Here is a 14,581-nt window from a genome sequence, read left to right on the forward strand (position 1 = left end):
TCTCCATAGCCTTGTTTGTTTGTTTGTTTGTTTGTTTTAAAGAAAGATATGGTGGCATATACCTGTACTTCAAGTGCTAGAGGGGCAGAAACAGGAAGATCTCATGTGCTCACTGGCCAGGCAAATTCTCATATACACCCATGCATCCATGTGGCCCTGCATGCATGCACACATTTGTACCTGTACACATGCACACACAAAGAAATGGCTCTATGTGTGTACGTGTGAGTGAGTTCATGCAAGGCCATGTGTGTGTGGAAGTGTCTTGCAAATTTAAGAAGCCCATGCAGCTAAACAGAATAGCCCATGCAGCTAAACATCTGGAGAGGATGTTTCTGCTCTCCTTTGAATCTCTGAACTTGGGCCTCTCTGTGTTCATAATTCTCGCAGTTTGGGAGCAGAAAGACTGCTTATGTTTGAAATGAAAAATTTTAGAAGGCCAATTGCCACCTTTGCATAGCTATGGGCATTTCCCAGCCTTGCCTCAGTGTGCCTCTCGAGTAATGTGATTTCTTCCTTCCTGATAAGGCATGAATTCTCTGCTGTCTTTCTGTCCTTTGATGTCTATTTTTAATCATTGGTGTGTGCCTGCTGTCTAAGCCGTCTTGTCCAAATCTCTTGTAGCAGTTCACTCTCCACCAAGGTTTTGAATAAGCACAGCTGCTTGAGGGAGCGTGGCAACCCATTCTCTACCTATGTTATTACAGCACCCCATCCTCCTCCACATTAACTTACAACCTGCAGCAGGGGAATGCTGGAAGCCATAGTACTGCCTATGGCAGCAGCTTACAAATGAGCAACTCCCAAGACTAGTTGCAGTCACTTGTGTATAGAAAACAGCCAGTTTCCTAAGCCTGCCTTGATCGTTAAAGGTAGATCAATTGCCTGTCAGAACTGTGGGGTTCTCTATTCAACCAGATGACTAAAATGTGGATTACCTCCTCCTAGGAAACAGATGCAAGAAATACTCTCTCAAACAACAACGGTAAGTAAATGTGCTCAATTATGGCTTTAATTATTTGATTTGCTCTCCCTGGTAATATGCCCCACACAGCAAAGATTTGTCTAGAGATCTTCTTTAATTGTCAATTACTCTGTCTCCTAATATACATTTGGATCCTTCCAGAACATTTCTGTGGTGTTTGTTGAATAAGGGAAAGAAAGCAGAGCTCAACCCGGAGCTCCTAATTGGGCATCATGTGTCCTTCTTGCCCATTTGCCCCCAGGGACCCATCACTGCCTTTCTGATTGAAAGAAACATGAGTTGGAAGAGTCCCAATTAAATCCTTTTGTTTGCTCTTTTGTGTCAACTTCTATGAGTCGGTTCCCTAGTGTCTCTGTTCAGTGCCAGGAGCAATCTTGAAAGCAATCAAAGAAGGGGTAGGAAGGCATCCCGGAGGAGAGAAGCTACTTCAGGTTCCTTTCCACAGCGACAGTAGTCAGGAAAAATGCTTCCTAGTTCCCTTCTTCTTCCGTTCTCCCTCAGTAGCTGGTGTCCATGGGAGAAATACATGCCGCCCCTTCTGTAAAGTTCCCCTTGAGTTCATAAACTGAACAACACCAAAGCCAAGATGTTTGCTGCAGCAAATCATGACCCTGCTGTATCTGAACACTACGGTTCAGCAATTATGTACAGTCCCACTTAATTTCCATTTATTTGACTTAATCACAACCCCTTTGAGATATGTGATATTGTGCACAGAGAAGACAAAAGACTTACCCAAGTTCACAGAATAATAATCAGTTGTGCCGAAGATTTAAGCCTAGCTTTCTCTAACTATGCTTCCTTTTTTCTTTTTCTTTCTGTTTTCTGGTCTCCGTCAAGAAAAGTTAAAGTTGACACAGTACAATAAGTAAACCTGCTCATTGTCATAAAGAAAGGAATGAAGTAGTCGCCTCCCCTGGTGCATAGCTATTAGTACAGCAAGGCGATAGCCTCACAGATTGTACAATCCTCTTTGGGGAACTTTGACCTCACCATTGCCTATGGTTGGCATAAAGGCCACACAGAGAGATTTGGTGGCTGGGATATAGCCATTTTCTTTTTCAGCTCTTTTCTCAAGACTTTGCATAAACAAAAGCCTTGTTATGAGTCTAGAGTGTAGTGTTGTATATGTTCTCAACAGTGTGTTGCCTTAGCCAGGCATGGTGACACAGGCTAAGAAAGGAGGAGTACAACAAGTTCAAGGCCAGCTTGAGCTACAAAGTGAGATCCAACTCAGGAAAAAGAAAAGAAACATTCAGTGTGTGCTTCTTCATAAAAATGAGCCAAGTGAGCTACTGAATGGTTTTGTCTCTCAGCTCTCCTCCCCAGCCAGACCCCACTCACACATCCTGTTATCCCCTCCACAGCAATGCTACTATGCTATCCGCATTTTTGCTGGGCAGGATCCATCGTGTGTCTGGGTTGGATGGGTGACTCCGGACTACCATTTGTACAGTGAAAAGTTTGACCTGAATAAAAACTGTACCGTGACTGTCACCCTGGGAGATGAAAGAGGCCGGGTCCATGAAAGGTAAGGGGGGGGGGCTCCCAGAAGGCTCCTTCCTCCCTACCATAGCCACCTACACCTCATCCCTCACCCCAAGTAGAGAAAGTATCCCAGCCTGACTTAAAAGGTGAACAAGTACTGAACTGTTTTTAAATCATTAAGGAAACTGGGATCCCCATGACAGTGTAAAGGGAATATTTGAAGAAACAGGTTCATTTCACCACATATATAAATCACAACCCAGTGGTGGGAGATAAAGGTAGACCATTGGGACTAGAGAGCCCTCTCTCATTCGCTCCATGATTTTGAGGCAGGCCTCTCTTTCTACATCAGAAATCACCTGCATACCTGAGAGAAGCTAGTTTGATGGGAATTGAACAGATGGACAGTAACACACATCAACTGACAAATCAGAAGCCCTCATCCCAAGAGTCAATAAGTCTGAAAGCATAAAGACTATAAAGGGGAAATGGAAAACCCATGAATAACAACTTAGGAGTAGGAATTAGGACTCTGTTGGGAAACTATGCTGTAGGCCCAACCAGGTCCTCCACTGTTCACTGACACTGCTCTCAGGGAAAATCAATGCCTGGACGTGTACCAAACATGACCTTAAAAACAATGTCTTCTCATCTGTCTATTTCCTTTCCTCTGGTTTGGAACATCTTTTCCTTGTGTAGCCATGTTTCAAGAAGTAGTCGGTTATTCTCAGGTAGGTCTTCACACCACCAAGTCAGGGTTTCTTTTCAGTCAGCGTTTTCTGTCTACAGTAAAGCCCAGGAGAGTCTTGTCACCCTCATGACAGACCCTGTGGGCGAACGGTGAAAAGCACAGGCTCTGCACTCAAGCTCGATACTTAGTCTCTTCCTACCCATGCAATTTTGAACTCTGATTTCCTTATATATAAAATGAGAATAATATTCAAATCCCAGAGTTCTGTAAGCAGTAAGTGAGTGAATTAGTAAAAGAATGTTTAAGACAGGGCCTTGCCTCAAGTACTTGATAAGTATCAAGTATTATTGTCTGCAGTTAAGGCAAGGTCTGGTGCATTGTGTGATCCATAATTCTTTGTTCTTTGTCTGACATAATAAGCAATAAACACAGAATTGAGTTTTACATGTTTCAGGGCATTTTAAATTTGGTATCTTTAAAATATACACCAAGCCTGCCTCTTCACAGTACACAGCTCAATACATCAGTCATTGAATTCTGTAATTTAAAAAGCAGTGATAACGTGGCTTGAATTCTAGCTTTACAGAGATCATCTATCCGTGGCTGTAACTGGAAGACACAGTGTGTAGAGGGCTCTGCACTCATTCTGAGAAAGCCGCCCCATTGTTGCCCCAAATAAGAGAAAATGAAAGGGGATTTTCCACTCACAGGAGGAAGTGGCAGACTTCTAGAAATAGAAGAAAACAGAATTTCTTAATCCAGCCTAGATTTTCCAAAGAATACTTCAGAGAGATAAACAGCCTTCAGGATATAGGATTCAAGGTTCTGTCCATCTCACAGGGCTGAATATGTGGTCTGGGTTCCTTCCCACTGCTGAGAGCCACAGTGGGAACCCATACCAAGCCACATCAGATTGGTCTCAGTGTGCTCTAAGGGGTTTCTCTAGCACCAAGTAGAGAATCATTTGTTCTTTAACCTAAGAAAGGCCACATCGCATCACTTCAAAGGCCCAGGTCAGCTGTTGCACCCCAGGTGAGCTGAAGGGGAGGTAGAACTGACTGCTTCTTGCCCCCAGCCATTGTGAGAGGCTCCAAGGATCGCATCTCACATAGCCTGTCTTCTGCAAAGCTCTCTCTGAGTATGCAATTCTACAATTAGGAAATGAGAGCTGGGGATGTAGAACCCTTTCTTACTCTGCATAGGATCCTGGATTTTATTCCTGTCACCACAAAAGTGAAAATGATAAGGAGTTTGGTTTGGGAGCCTTTCAAAGTTTTTGGTCACCAGTTTGCTTTTAAAGGTAATGGTCACATGGAGTTCTGTGCTCTGAAAACTGGTAGACAGCTGGCGAGAGGAAAACCTACGTGGTTATTTAGCTATATAGGGTATTAAGTAGTGTAACTTGTGGACTTCTAGAGTAAGAAAGTGCAGTGTAGTAGTCAGGGAGCTAGGAGACCACTGGAGGCAAGCAGTCTATCAGGACCCCAGTTGCCATTCAAAGAAATATGGACCAAGTTTTCAAACACTTTATGGGCTGTGGTCCTAGAACCACAAAGAACCTAGAAGAATTCAAAGAAGGAATAGTGAACCCAGGTCACTGCTTCTATTTCTCATATCAAATTCCTCTATAGATTTGCCTAACATTAGTCTCCTCTCTGTGGTTTGATTTTCTGTCCCTCGTTGGCATCAAAAAATCAGATTGCTAATGAGTTGGGAAATAATGATCCGCCATATTGCCACATCACCCCCACACAGCGGTTCATTCCTGAGTAAATTTAGTTGACAATGAATGGTTTCATTCAAGAAAACAGTTGTGTAGGGCTAATGGTAAAAATTCATAGAGAGGGTTCACAGGCAGTTTACAAGTGAATTGTGACTAGAAACCAGAATATAGAAACTGTATTCTGTAACTCCTCCCTTTTCTCTGATTTTCAGTGTGAAACGCAGCAACTGCTACATGGTCTGGGGTGGGGACATTGTTGCTAGTTCCCAAAGATCAAGTCGAAGCAATGTAGACCTAGAGATTGGCTGCCTTGTAGATCTGGCCATGGGCATGTTGTCCTTCTCAGCTAATGGGAAGGAACTTGGTACCTGCTATCAGGTAGGTGTGGCTTCTGGGGCTGAGCTGTTGCTTTGGGCTTTGGGCCTGGGCTGGTAATGTTCTTCATTTCCTTCCACCTTTGTCATCCTCCCCAACCATCTGGTGAGCCCATGCGGAATACTGGTCATTAGATTAGGAAATAAACAAGAACAGAGTGACTGTAGTTTATACAGAGAAAAGTACATGTATTTATTGGGTGATTTTTATATACTGGTCATCCTCTAAGAGGAAACAGCAGCTTCTCTTTATTGAGCACTGAAAGATCATTCATTTACTCCAAAAATATTTCTCTGCTGCCTTTACTCAGTTTGTGCTAGATATAATGGGAGATTTAAAAGGTGGACAGAAACAGTCACTTTAAAACACTATTTACTCAAAATAAAAACCTATAGAAACTGATGTATTCCCTTTACAGAGAGGTTATACTCCCAATGGTTACCTAAGGTGATCCCTTAAAATGTATTTTTTCAAGTCACCTGTTTTCCTATTTCATAAACTCTAAACTTCAATAGAACTCCCCAGGAAAGCCTTCAGTTACACACCTGCCATTAGCCACCAAATCAGAAGTTCTTTTTTATAACCACATGAACATTGCAAAACATCATGTATTCTCTTTTTTCTTGAATTTTATTAATATTTAGTCTACTAAAATCTGGAAAATACTTCAAGAAAAAAAAACCTGTTTAACTGGGCATTTCTCAAGTTACTGAAACAAGGAAACTGTTTGTCAATCTTTCCTGGTTGTACTTTGTGAGCCTAGGGACCCATAGAGCCCACTGTAGGAAATTCTATACCAGCATTCTCTACACTAAGCACAGGACAGTGAGTCCCATGTATGTGTGGGTAAAGTTTGCTCAAGAAGTAAGAAGTTAAGAGAAGACCTTTCTCCCTTGAAGAACAAGCAGTAGAGCCTCGTTAGGGAAAAATCTTGGTTTTGCGGGAATGAAAAGGGCAGTAACCAAGGGAGGCACAGTGGTTCAGCAGATGGAATAATAGTTGGCTTGATGGGTGGTAACAAGGGCTCCATTTGGAGAGGGAGGGAGATATACATAGGAAACAGGGAACTATGGAAAGTCTCAGCGTGAGAGTGATGTGCGGTAATTAAGGATGCTAAACTTGGTCTTCTAGTGTCAACAATTTAGATAAACCACAGAAGATATGCAATACCCTGTTATTACATAATAGATTTTAAAAAATGATTCTTTGGTCAGCCCCAGGTCACAGGTTTTGAATTGAAAGGCCCATAAGCAGCCAGCTCTCTTGCCTCTGCTTGGGGAGATGGGCCAAGGTGTACAGCAGACAGAATAGTCATTCCAGTCCTGAAAGATTCACTAACCAAAAATGATGGGTAGACCAAACTTTGTCTACATGTCAGGAGCAGCTCGCCAACAGGGAGGCCGTTTGCCTACCTCTTCAGCAGTTCTTCCGGTGAATGGCACACTCAGAACCTCCTCCTATGAGGAGTACAGTCAACACTTGGCAAGCTTGCCTGACAGCTGGAGGGCCCAGCCATTTCCAGAAAGCAGCATTTGTAAAATCAGGCTCCGCGGAAGAGAGTAAAGTACCCTTCTAGTACTTCCTGGCTTCACTGCTTCCCTCAGCCCAAATCCCTTGAGAAGCCTTTCTATACATTACTGCTGTCCTTCAGAGTCCATTAGTGTTTTCCCATTACTTTCCGAAATGGGCTGGACTAAAGGGTCCCTCCTGAGCTGCAGAGAGATCTGGAACATCTAACAACTTTCGTGACCAGTTGGACTTTGGAGATCTGCAAACACAAGCAAATTAAAAGCAAAAAAGGTGGCATTTGCAGAAAAAGTGACTTGCTTGCCTCAGATGAGTTGATGAGTCTGACTAACAAAATGCTACAACCGAGAGAAGGATGCTGCAGCTGCTTCATCACATCCTGCATGGTGATTCCTAGGTAGCATCAGGCTGGACCATAGTCTTTGAGCTGGGTGGGAACATACCTCCCCCCCAGAGCATTTTCCTTATTTCATACATTTAAAGTCTTCTGCTGCTGCTCAGTGTCCTAATGAACTTTGCTGGGTGGGATAGTGGCAGGGCTCTTCTGCTAAGGCAGGCTCCCATTCCACTATCCCCTTCTAATCTCAGTGAGACAGAAGCCTGCCCAGCTATGTGCCTGGTCCCTGGCAGCTGGAACATTATTATTCCACAGCTGTAGTCATTTTCATTTTTCAATTATCTCAAGAGGAATGGGACAGCAATATTTATACACTGGCCTTCAATTCAGAACGGACCGAAATAATGAGAGACAGATTCTCTTAAACAGTGTTTCCAGGCCTCCCATTAAATGGTTCTATGCAATATAAAAACCTTTCTCTCCCCCACTTAATAAAATCAGTAGCAAGTGAGAACTAAAATAGACACTCAAGAGTCAGTCGTGAGTAAGTGTCCCACACCAGTACAAAGGCAGAGCCAGTTGTGAGATTCAGATTTAGGAGGGAGGCTAGCTGGAGATTCGGGCCAGTTTCTAGGGCCTGACCTTCACACATGATTAGAAATGGAGCATGTATCAGCACAAGGACAAATAGATCAGTCAGTGATTTAAAAAGAACCTTAGCTGCAAAAATGAAGGAAGTCCACGACAGCTCGTGTCCAGGTTCTGCTCATTGCAAGGGAGCACCCTCTCCAGATGGGGAGTCCTCCCAGTGCAGGGCCCAGCTCTGTGCTCACTGTCCACGGATCAGCTGGTACCTCATGAGTGCTCTCTGATATTTTGTGTTGTCAGGCTAGCGGACTTGGCTGGGCAATCACTTGTATCCACTTTGCTGCCTAACAAATTGTCATAAAATTAGCAGCTGAAAACGACCTACGTTCATTACATCATAGATCAGCAGGCTTGCGGGCACTCAAACTGTCACAAGGCAAAACCCAAGGCACCTGCTGGACTGAGCCAGGTTCTTCTCTGGGGGTTTGGAAAGAACCCCTTTCTGAGTTTTTCTGAGTTATTAACAGGACCCAACTGTTCATGTTGTAGTTTTATTGTTCTGAGGTCCTATGCCCTTGCTGGGGTCAGGCTGCTAGCAGAGTGTGCCTACAATCCTTTCACATGACCCCTCCACCTTCAAAACATCATGTTCTTATGATTCAGATCTCTAACTTCCTCTTCTGCCTCTGCAAAGGAAAACAAACAGAAAGCCCATGCCTTTCTCCAGCTTCAGTTCATATGGCTAACAGCTTTCCTTGCACATACGTAATGCAATCTTCCATTAGCATAATCTCAGAAATAAACAGAGGGTCCTCCAGAACCTTCTAGAATAATGTTTAACATATCACTAGTATCGTTTTCTCCTCTTGGATACCCTGCGGAGCCCAACTAAATCTTGTTTAGTCCTAAACAAGATCCAAACTGTTCATCATGGCGAGAGTATGCTCAGCACAAAATAATATTCTATATCAAGGCTTTCAGAGCATTCCCTAAGTCAGGCATGGACTTTGGTTAAGCAGTTTATGAAGTTTGCGATAAACCATCCTTGAAAGGCTGGAAACCACCACCTATAAGGCAGCTTGCTTTCCAAAGCCAGTCTGTTTAGATGAGGCTCATCCCAAGGACTGACAGCCTCCTCATATTTGGTACCTTTCTGTTTTCTAGGTATAAAATGAAGGCTGTAGGGGTAATGCATTATAAAGGTATAGCCAATTTGCCAATATAACTACTCATCCTTGAATATATAGGCAGAGGGAGTTGGAACAATTCCCCAGTGACTGCATTTCCTTAATGGTAGTAGAGGAATATCATCTAAGTTTGTGTACCTTAAAATAAACAAACAATAAGTGGAGCCCTTGATGTCACCTGCAAATGCCTCATACAATCATGCAAGGTGCAGTTGGAAGCCAACTAGAGAATCCCAAACCTTTTAACCTAAGTATATAGAGCAAAAGGGGCTACAGAAGTATCCAAAGCATCCCAGGGAGAAAGCAAGAACTGCATTCCAATAAAGATCCTCAAAGTCTTTGCTCTTACAGCATCAGTTCTCAACTGTGGTGTATGTCTGCCCCCAGCCCAGGACATTTGGCAATGTCAGAAGGCCTTGTTAATTGTTAGGATTAGGATGTGCTCACGGATACATAATAGGTTCAGGACAGGGATGTCACTCACAATAGTACCCAGGTTAACTCTCCCACCAAGGTAGCAGTGCCAAAATTTCAATAAGACTGAAGTTAAGAGTCTTGACTGCAGGGTATCCTGGAGCTTATGAACCTGCCATTTGCCTTCAGCAATGATCCCGAATCACCACCCAGATGTACCATCCATGCTTTGCCTGGCTAGGGAGTAATTGAAACTTCTGGCATTATGACTCTGCTCCTGAACTCCAGGGAGAGCTGCTGGATGGAAGTAAGGGCAAGGGTGTAAGATATTTTATCCCAGAGCAGCAGAGAGTTAAGAGCTGGAGCAGTGACAGTCTCAAGTAAGACATACTGGGTCTCTGAGAGTATCTGAGCAGTGGGGAGTGGCCAGCCAGCCAGTTGTCTCCTCTCAGCTGAACTTGACTGGGCTAGCCGACTACTACTGCGGCTTAGCAAACTGATTCCCACAGCCCTGAACAAAACTCTTGATTTGTTTTGGTTTCCAGGTGGAGCCTAACACCAAAGTATTCCCAGCAGTCTTTCTCCAGCCTACAAGCACTTCTTTGTTTCAGTTTGAACTTGGAAAACTGAAGGTATTTATCTGTCCCTTCTATTAACACCCATGCCAAGGGAAGGCAGTAGCTGCCCTCATGATGACATCCCAGGCAACAGAAGGCAGGGAAGAGCTCTTGCTTGTCATTTACCCCCATGCATGCCTCTCTCAGGCCTCTATAATTTGCGGGGAGGTCCCAAGGATAGAGTATACCTTTTCATTTTCCTTTTCTCCCACCCATTTTGGCTACAGAAAGGACTGATTACTTCTCACCTAACCCATAGTGTGCCATGCTAATTAATGACAGCAAAGCCTTTGGAGAGCCTCAAGATAGATAGTCTTTCTCAACTTATACTGGTTAAACTGACAATTGTGTGCCAGGTACATGATCCAGCAACTGAGACTCTCCCTATAATGAGCCCCTTTTCTTCTCTGATGTCTTTCTACCTTGTCCCAGAATGCAATGCCCTTGTCCGCAGCCATATTTAAGAGTGAAGAGAAGAACCCTACCCCACAGTGTCCACCTCGGCTGGATGTCCAAACCATCCAGCCTGTGCTATGGAGTCGCATGCCCAGCAGCTTCCTCAAAGTGGAGACAGAGCGGGTGAGCGAGCGCCATGGCTGGGTGGTGCAGTGCCTAGAACCCCTGCAAATGATGGCACTCCACATCCCGGAGGAGAACAGGTACTAGAGGGACCCACAGAGAAAGGGGCAGTTCCGTGAAGCCAGAAAGCTCCAAAGGGTACTAGAAACATCTTCAGTGTGCCCTACGCTATCCCAAGATAACTGTTCATTCCCCACAATGCATTAGTTCTATCCTTTTCCTTCCCATCTCATCATCCAGTCAAAACCGGCAGAGAATACACCATGATGCCCCAGTCATGGTACCTTCCGAAGACCAAGAATCAGGAAATATTTCCATGCTTTTAATTAACATGCAAGTGATAGTGAAATAGACATATATTTAATTTCACAAAAATAAAGGGAAGAATGACCCATGTCTAGCTTGACTAAGAGAAGTGGGACTTGGGGTCCTTGTGCCCCTCTGTTAAGAGGATTGTGACTTGGTTCAATCCCAGCACTTTCACTTTCTGCACGTGTAGTTTGGTAAGCTGCTCACGTATGCCAAGCTGCAGCCACTTCAGCCTCACAGCAAAAGACAAGTCCACCCACACGGCTGCCAGAGTAAGAGTGAGGTTGTATGGGACAGAGAGGAAGAAGCATGGCAGAGATTTCTGTCCCTCTGCCTTCGCTGCGCTGGTTGAAGTCCCTGGGGTTTTGCGGGGTGGCTCCACTGAATTCCGACACTTGTCTCTCACTGTGGAATGGCCGGTTGCTTTGTCTTCGTCAGGTGTGTGGACATCCTTGAGCTCTGTGAGCAGGAGGACCTGATGCAGTTCCATTACCACACACTGAGGCTCTACAGCGCTGTGTGTGCCCTGGGGAACAGCCGGGTTGCCTATGCCCTGTGCAGCCACGTAGACCTCTCGCAGCTCTTCTATGCCATCGACAACAAATACTTGCCTGGCCTCCTCCGAGCGGGTTTCTATGACCTGCTCATTAGCATTCACCTGGCCAACGCTAAGGAGAGGAAGCTGATGATGAAGAATGAGTACATCATCCCCATCACCAACACCACCAGGAATATCCGCTTATACCCAGATGAGTCCAAGAGGCATGGGCTGCCTGGGGTGGGCCTGAGGACGTGCCTTAAGCCAGGCTTCAGGTTCTCTACTCCTTGCTTCGTGGCGACTAATGAGGAGCATCAGAAGCAGAGCCCTGAGATTCCCCTGGAGATTCTCAAAACCAAGGCTCTGAGCATGCTGACAGAGGCTGTGCACTGTAGTGGGGCCCACATCCGAGACCCTGTTGGTGGTTCTGTGGAGTTCCAGTTTGTGCCTGTGCTGAAGCTCATTGGAACCCTGCTAGTCATGGGCGTTTTTGATGATGACGATGTTCGCCAGATTCTCCTCTTGATCGATCCCTCTGTGTTTGGGGAGCACAGCAGGGAGACAGAAGAGGGAGCCGAAAAAGAAGCGACCCAAGTTGAGGAAAAGGCAGTGGAGGCTGGAGAAAAGGCCAGCAAGGAGGCTCCGGTCAAAGGCTTGCTGCAGACCCGATTACCCGAGTCTGTCAAGCTGCAGGTAACTGGGAACAACTGACGTGCTCTGGTAAAGTGCCCTGGAGGGAGAGAGGAAAGCCTGGGTATGGGGACTCTGGACACAAGCCTGAGTCTGCTACTGGAGCCATAGTATGCAGAGAGTCCCTAGGGTGATGCCTATTTCCATGCAATCCACTCTCTAAGCTTTCCCAAGTCAACATGAAAATGCCAACCTTTGTCAGGAAGATACTTTGAATCATTTAGACTTCATGTAGAAGTCTCTTCACCAGGGTTGGGTTTGCCCACGTCTCTGAGCCTTCGAGACCCAGGTGATTATTTTAGAGGTACCTGTTTAGAAAAGGGCTAAGACTCTGGTTGTAACCAAAGTAACCCCCAAGGAACTGACATACAGGACCAGCACACTCATCACCCACTCATCACCCACTCTCACTAAGCTATGTTCTTATACTAATATGATGGGACCCTGTTGACTCAGTATTCACATCACTGTTACACAGACTAAGGAGCATGCTCCTGGCACCACCTGAGGGCCTTCAGTTCCATCTGAAGCAATGCTTCCTCGTGTAAGCTAGCATGAGCCGTATGCTAATGATGACAAGCTTTGTCTTCTGAGCGCCGAGACAAAGAGGAAAGAAGATGAAGAACAGTGAGCCTGGGTCAGCCTTTCCTAGGGTTTTATTCCTCCTCCTCTGCTGCTTACTGGATATGAAGCCAGCCAAGGCCTTAGAGTTATTATCTGTAAAATTGAAATACAAAAAGATAATACCAAACATATTTTCATGAAATATGTGAGGTAATCTATGATAAAAGTTCTCTCTTCTAATATAATGGGATTTGCACATAGTCAGTTAATCAGAATATTGAATATACAGGAGAAATGTAACTTATATATAATGATACAGGCATACACACAGAGAGACACACCCGCATGCACACACACAAGCACACACACTAGCATTTTATTAAGTCATTTAAGTGTACAGCTGTGAAAAAGAGTGAAGATCTTTTCTTTGGTGTAAATCCTCTGACCAGTACTTGAAGTTCTTTGGTTTCACATTTGACCCTTGAGATAGAGCATCCATGACTGCCAGTTGAGGGATGTCTAAAGTGAATATCAGAGATTCAGTCAGGCACTGCACAGTGACACTTCAGCTGACAATGGACCACACAGATGAGAGTGATCCCATGGTGATACCATCGAATGAGAGACTAACCATTGGTTGCTAAAATTCCTTCCCTAAGGGAGATATAAGCAACATATCTATCCCTTCTCCTAAGATCCTGATGGCAAACCAAGGCATGATATCATCCAAGTTCACACTGGAGAACCAGTGTGTTTATTGGGCTTCCTTGCAGAGCATAGATGAAGGGATGCTTAGAGGGGTCTGGGTGCTCCTCCCCAACAGGCCACACCTGGAAAGCCTTTAATCAGGAAGAATGAGGTCCTCCTTGTAGCTGTGTAGACAGAGCTCCTTCTTCTTCATCTTTCCCGGCCTATGGACTCTAGCCCTCCTGAGGCTGTGTGCAATTAAGGCAGCATGTATAACGTGGTAGGAAATGGCTGGAGAGTAAGGTGAGGGTCTTTTGACCCTCTCTGACCCTCTGTGAAGGGACATAAATAGTCAGCAAGCCCAGCTTGGAAAATCCTTTTGTCAGGGGACACACCTGAGCTCCCCAAGTTGGTGGTACCCTGGCCCAGAGGATAGACACTCACAACACTTAGTGTGTGATGTTTTTGCCATCATGAAATGCCCTAACTGTGGATGTATCCAAGCGCATCCTTGTCATTGAGTCAGGACCATCACTAGAAAGTAAAACACTTTCAGACTTTAATGATTTCCCCCAACTCTTTACAGTTTTCTCACACTTAGCATTCTTTAGAACAACTTAAATCTACAGAATGATAAGATTATTATAATTACAAAATAACTAACCATCCTTGAGCAGTGCAGTCAGCATGCACCCTGGAAGATGAGATGGAGAACATGCTCTTCAGCTGTCCCATCTTCTGTTGCTAGAAGGTGGGAGAAAGAAAAGCAATGCTCACGTGAGTATTTAGATTCTGGTTTTCAAACATGACTCCTGAGGGATGCATCTTCTAGAAGATACTATTTTCAGTGAGTTCATTTCTCTCATTCTCTGGCCTCAGTGGCTGAACAGTTCATCTTTGGACTTAGGTGGACTTGGATTCAGTAGCTACATGGTTACTCTATGACACTACATGGATCACTGCACTTACCTAAGTCTCAGTGTTATTGACTATGAAGTAGGGCACTGGCAATGTCGTCTGTGCATTCTATAAGGATGTACATACACACATACACACTTTTTGTTACAGATGTGTGAACTCCTCAGCTACCTCTGTGACTGTGAACTGCAGCATCGAGTAGAGGCTATTGTGGCATTTGGTGACATTTATGTGTCCAAGCTTCAGGCAAATCAGAAATTCCGCTACAATGAGCTCATGCAGGCCCTGAACATGTCTGCAGCCCTAACTGCCCGGAAAACCCGGGAGTTCCGCTCACCACCCCAGGAGCAGGTGAGTCCCATCC

General features: G+C 44.8%; 1 protein-coding gene across 1 annotated transcript in view; it reads left to right on the plus strand.

Annotated features, from left to right (window-relative positions):
• Ryr3 (ryanodine receptor 3) overlaps positions 1-14,581 on the plus strand; it is a 369,298-nt gene that overhangs the window by 175,834 nt on the left and 178,883 nt on the right. The window contains exons 31-37 of the mRNA XM_087910876.1: positions 949-985; positions 2,353-2,516; positions 5,100-5,265; positions 9,861-9,947; positions 10,365-10,591; positions 11,259-12,051; positions 14,368-14,568. Of these exons, the coding sequence (XP_087767002.1) occupies positions 949-985; positions 2,353-2,516; positions 5,100-5,265; positions 9,861-9,947; positions 10,365-10,591; positions 11,259-12,051; positions 14,368-14,568 (1,675 nt within the window). The remainder of the gene's footprint in view (positions 1-948; positions 986-2,352; positions 2,517-5,099; positions 5,266-9,860; positions 9,948-10,364; positions 10,592-11,258; positions 12,052-14,367; positions 14,569-14,581) is intronic.

This window comes from Myodes glareolus, chromosome 10 (genome assembly GCF_982192425.1).
Source record: "Myodes glareolus chromosome 10, mMyoGla1.1, whole genome shotgun sequence".
Taxonomy (NCBI): Eukaryota; Metazoa; Chordata; class Mammalia; order Rodentia; family Cricetidae; genus Myodes; species Myodes glareolus.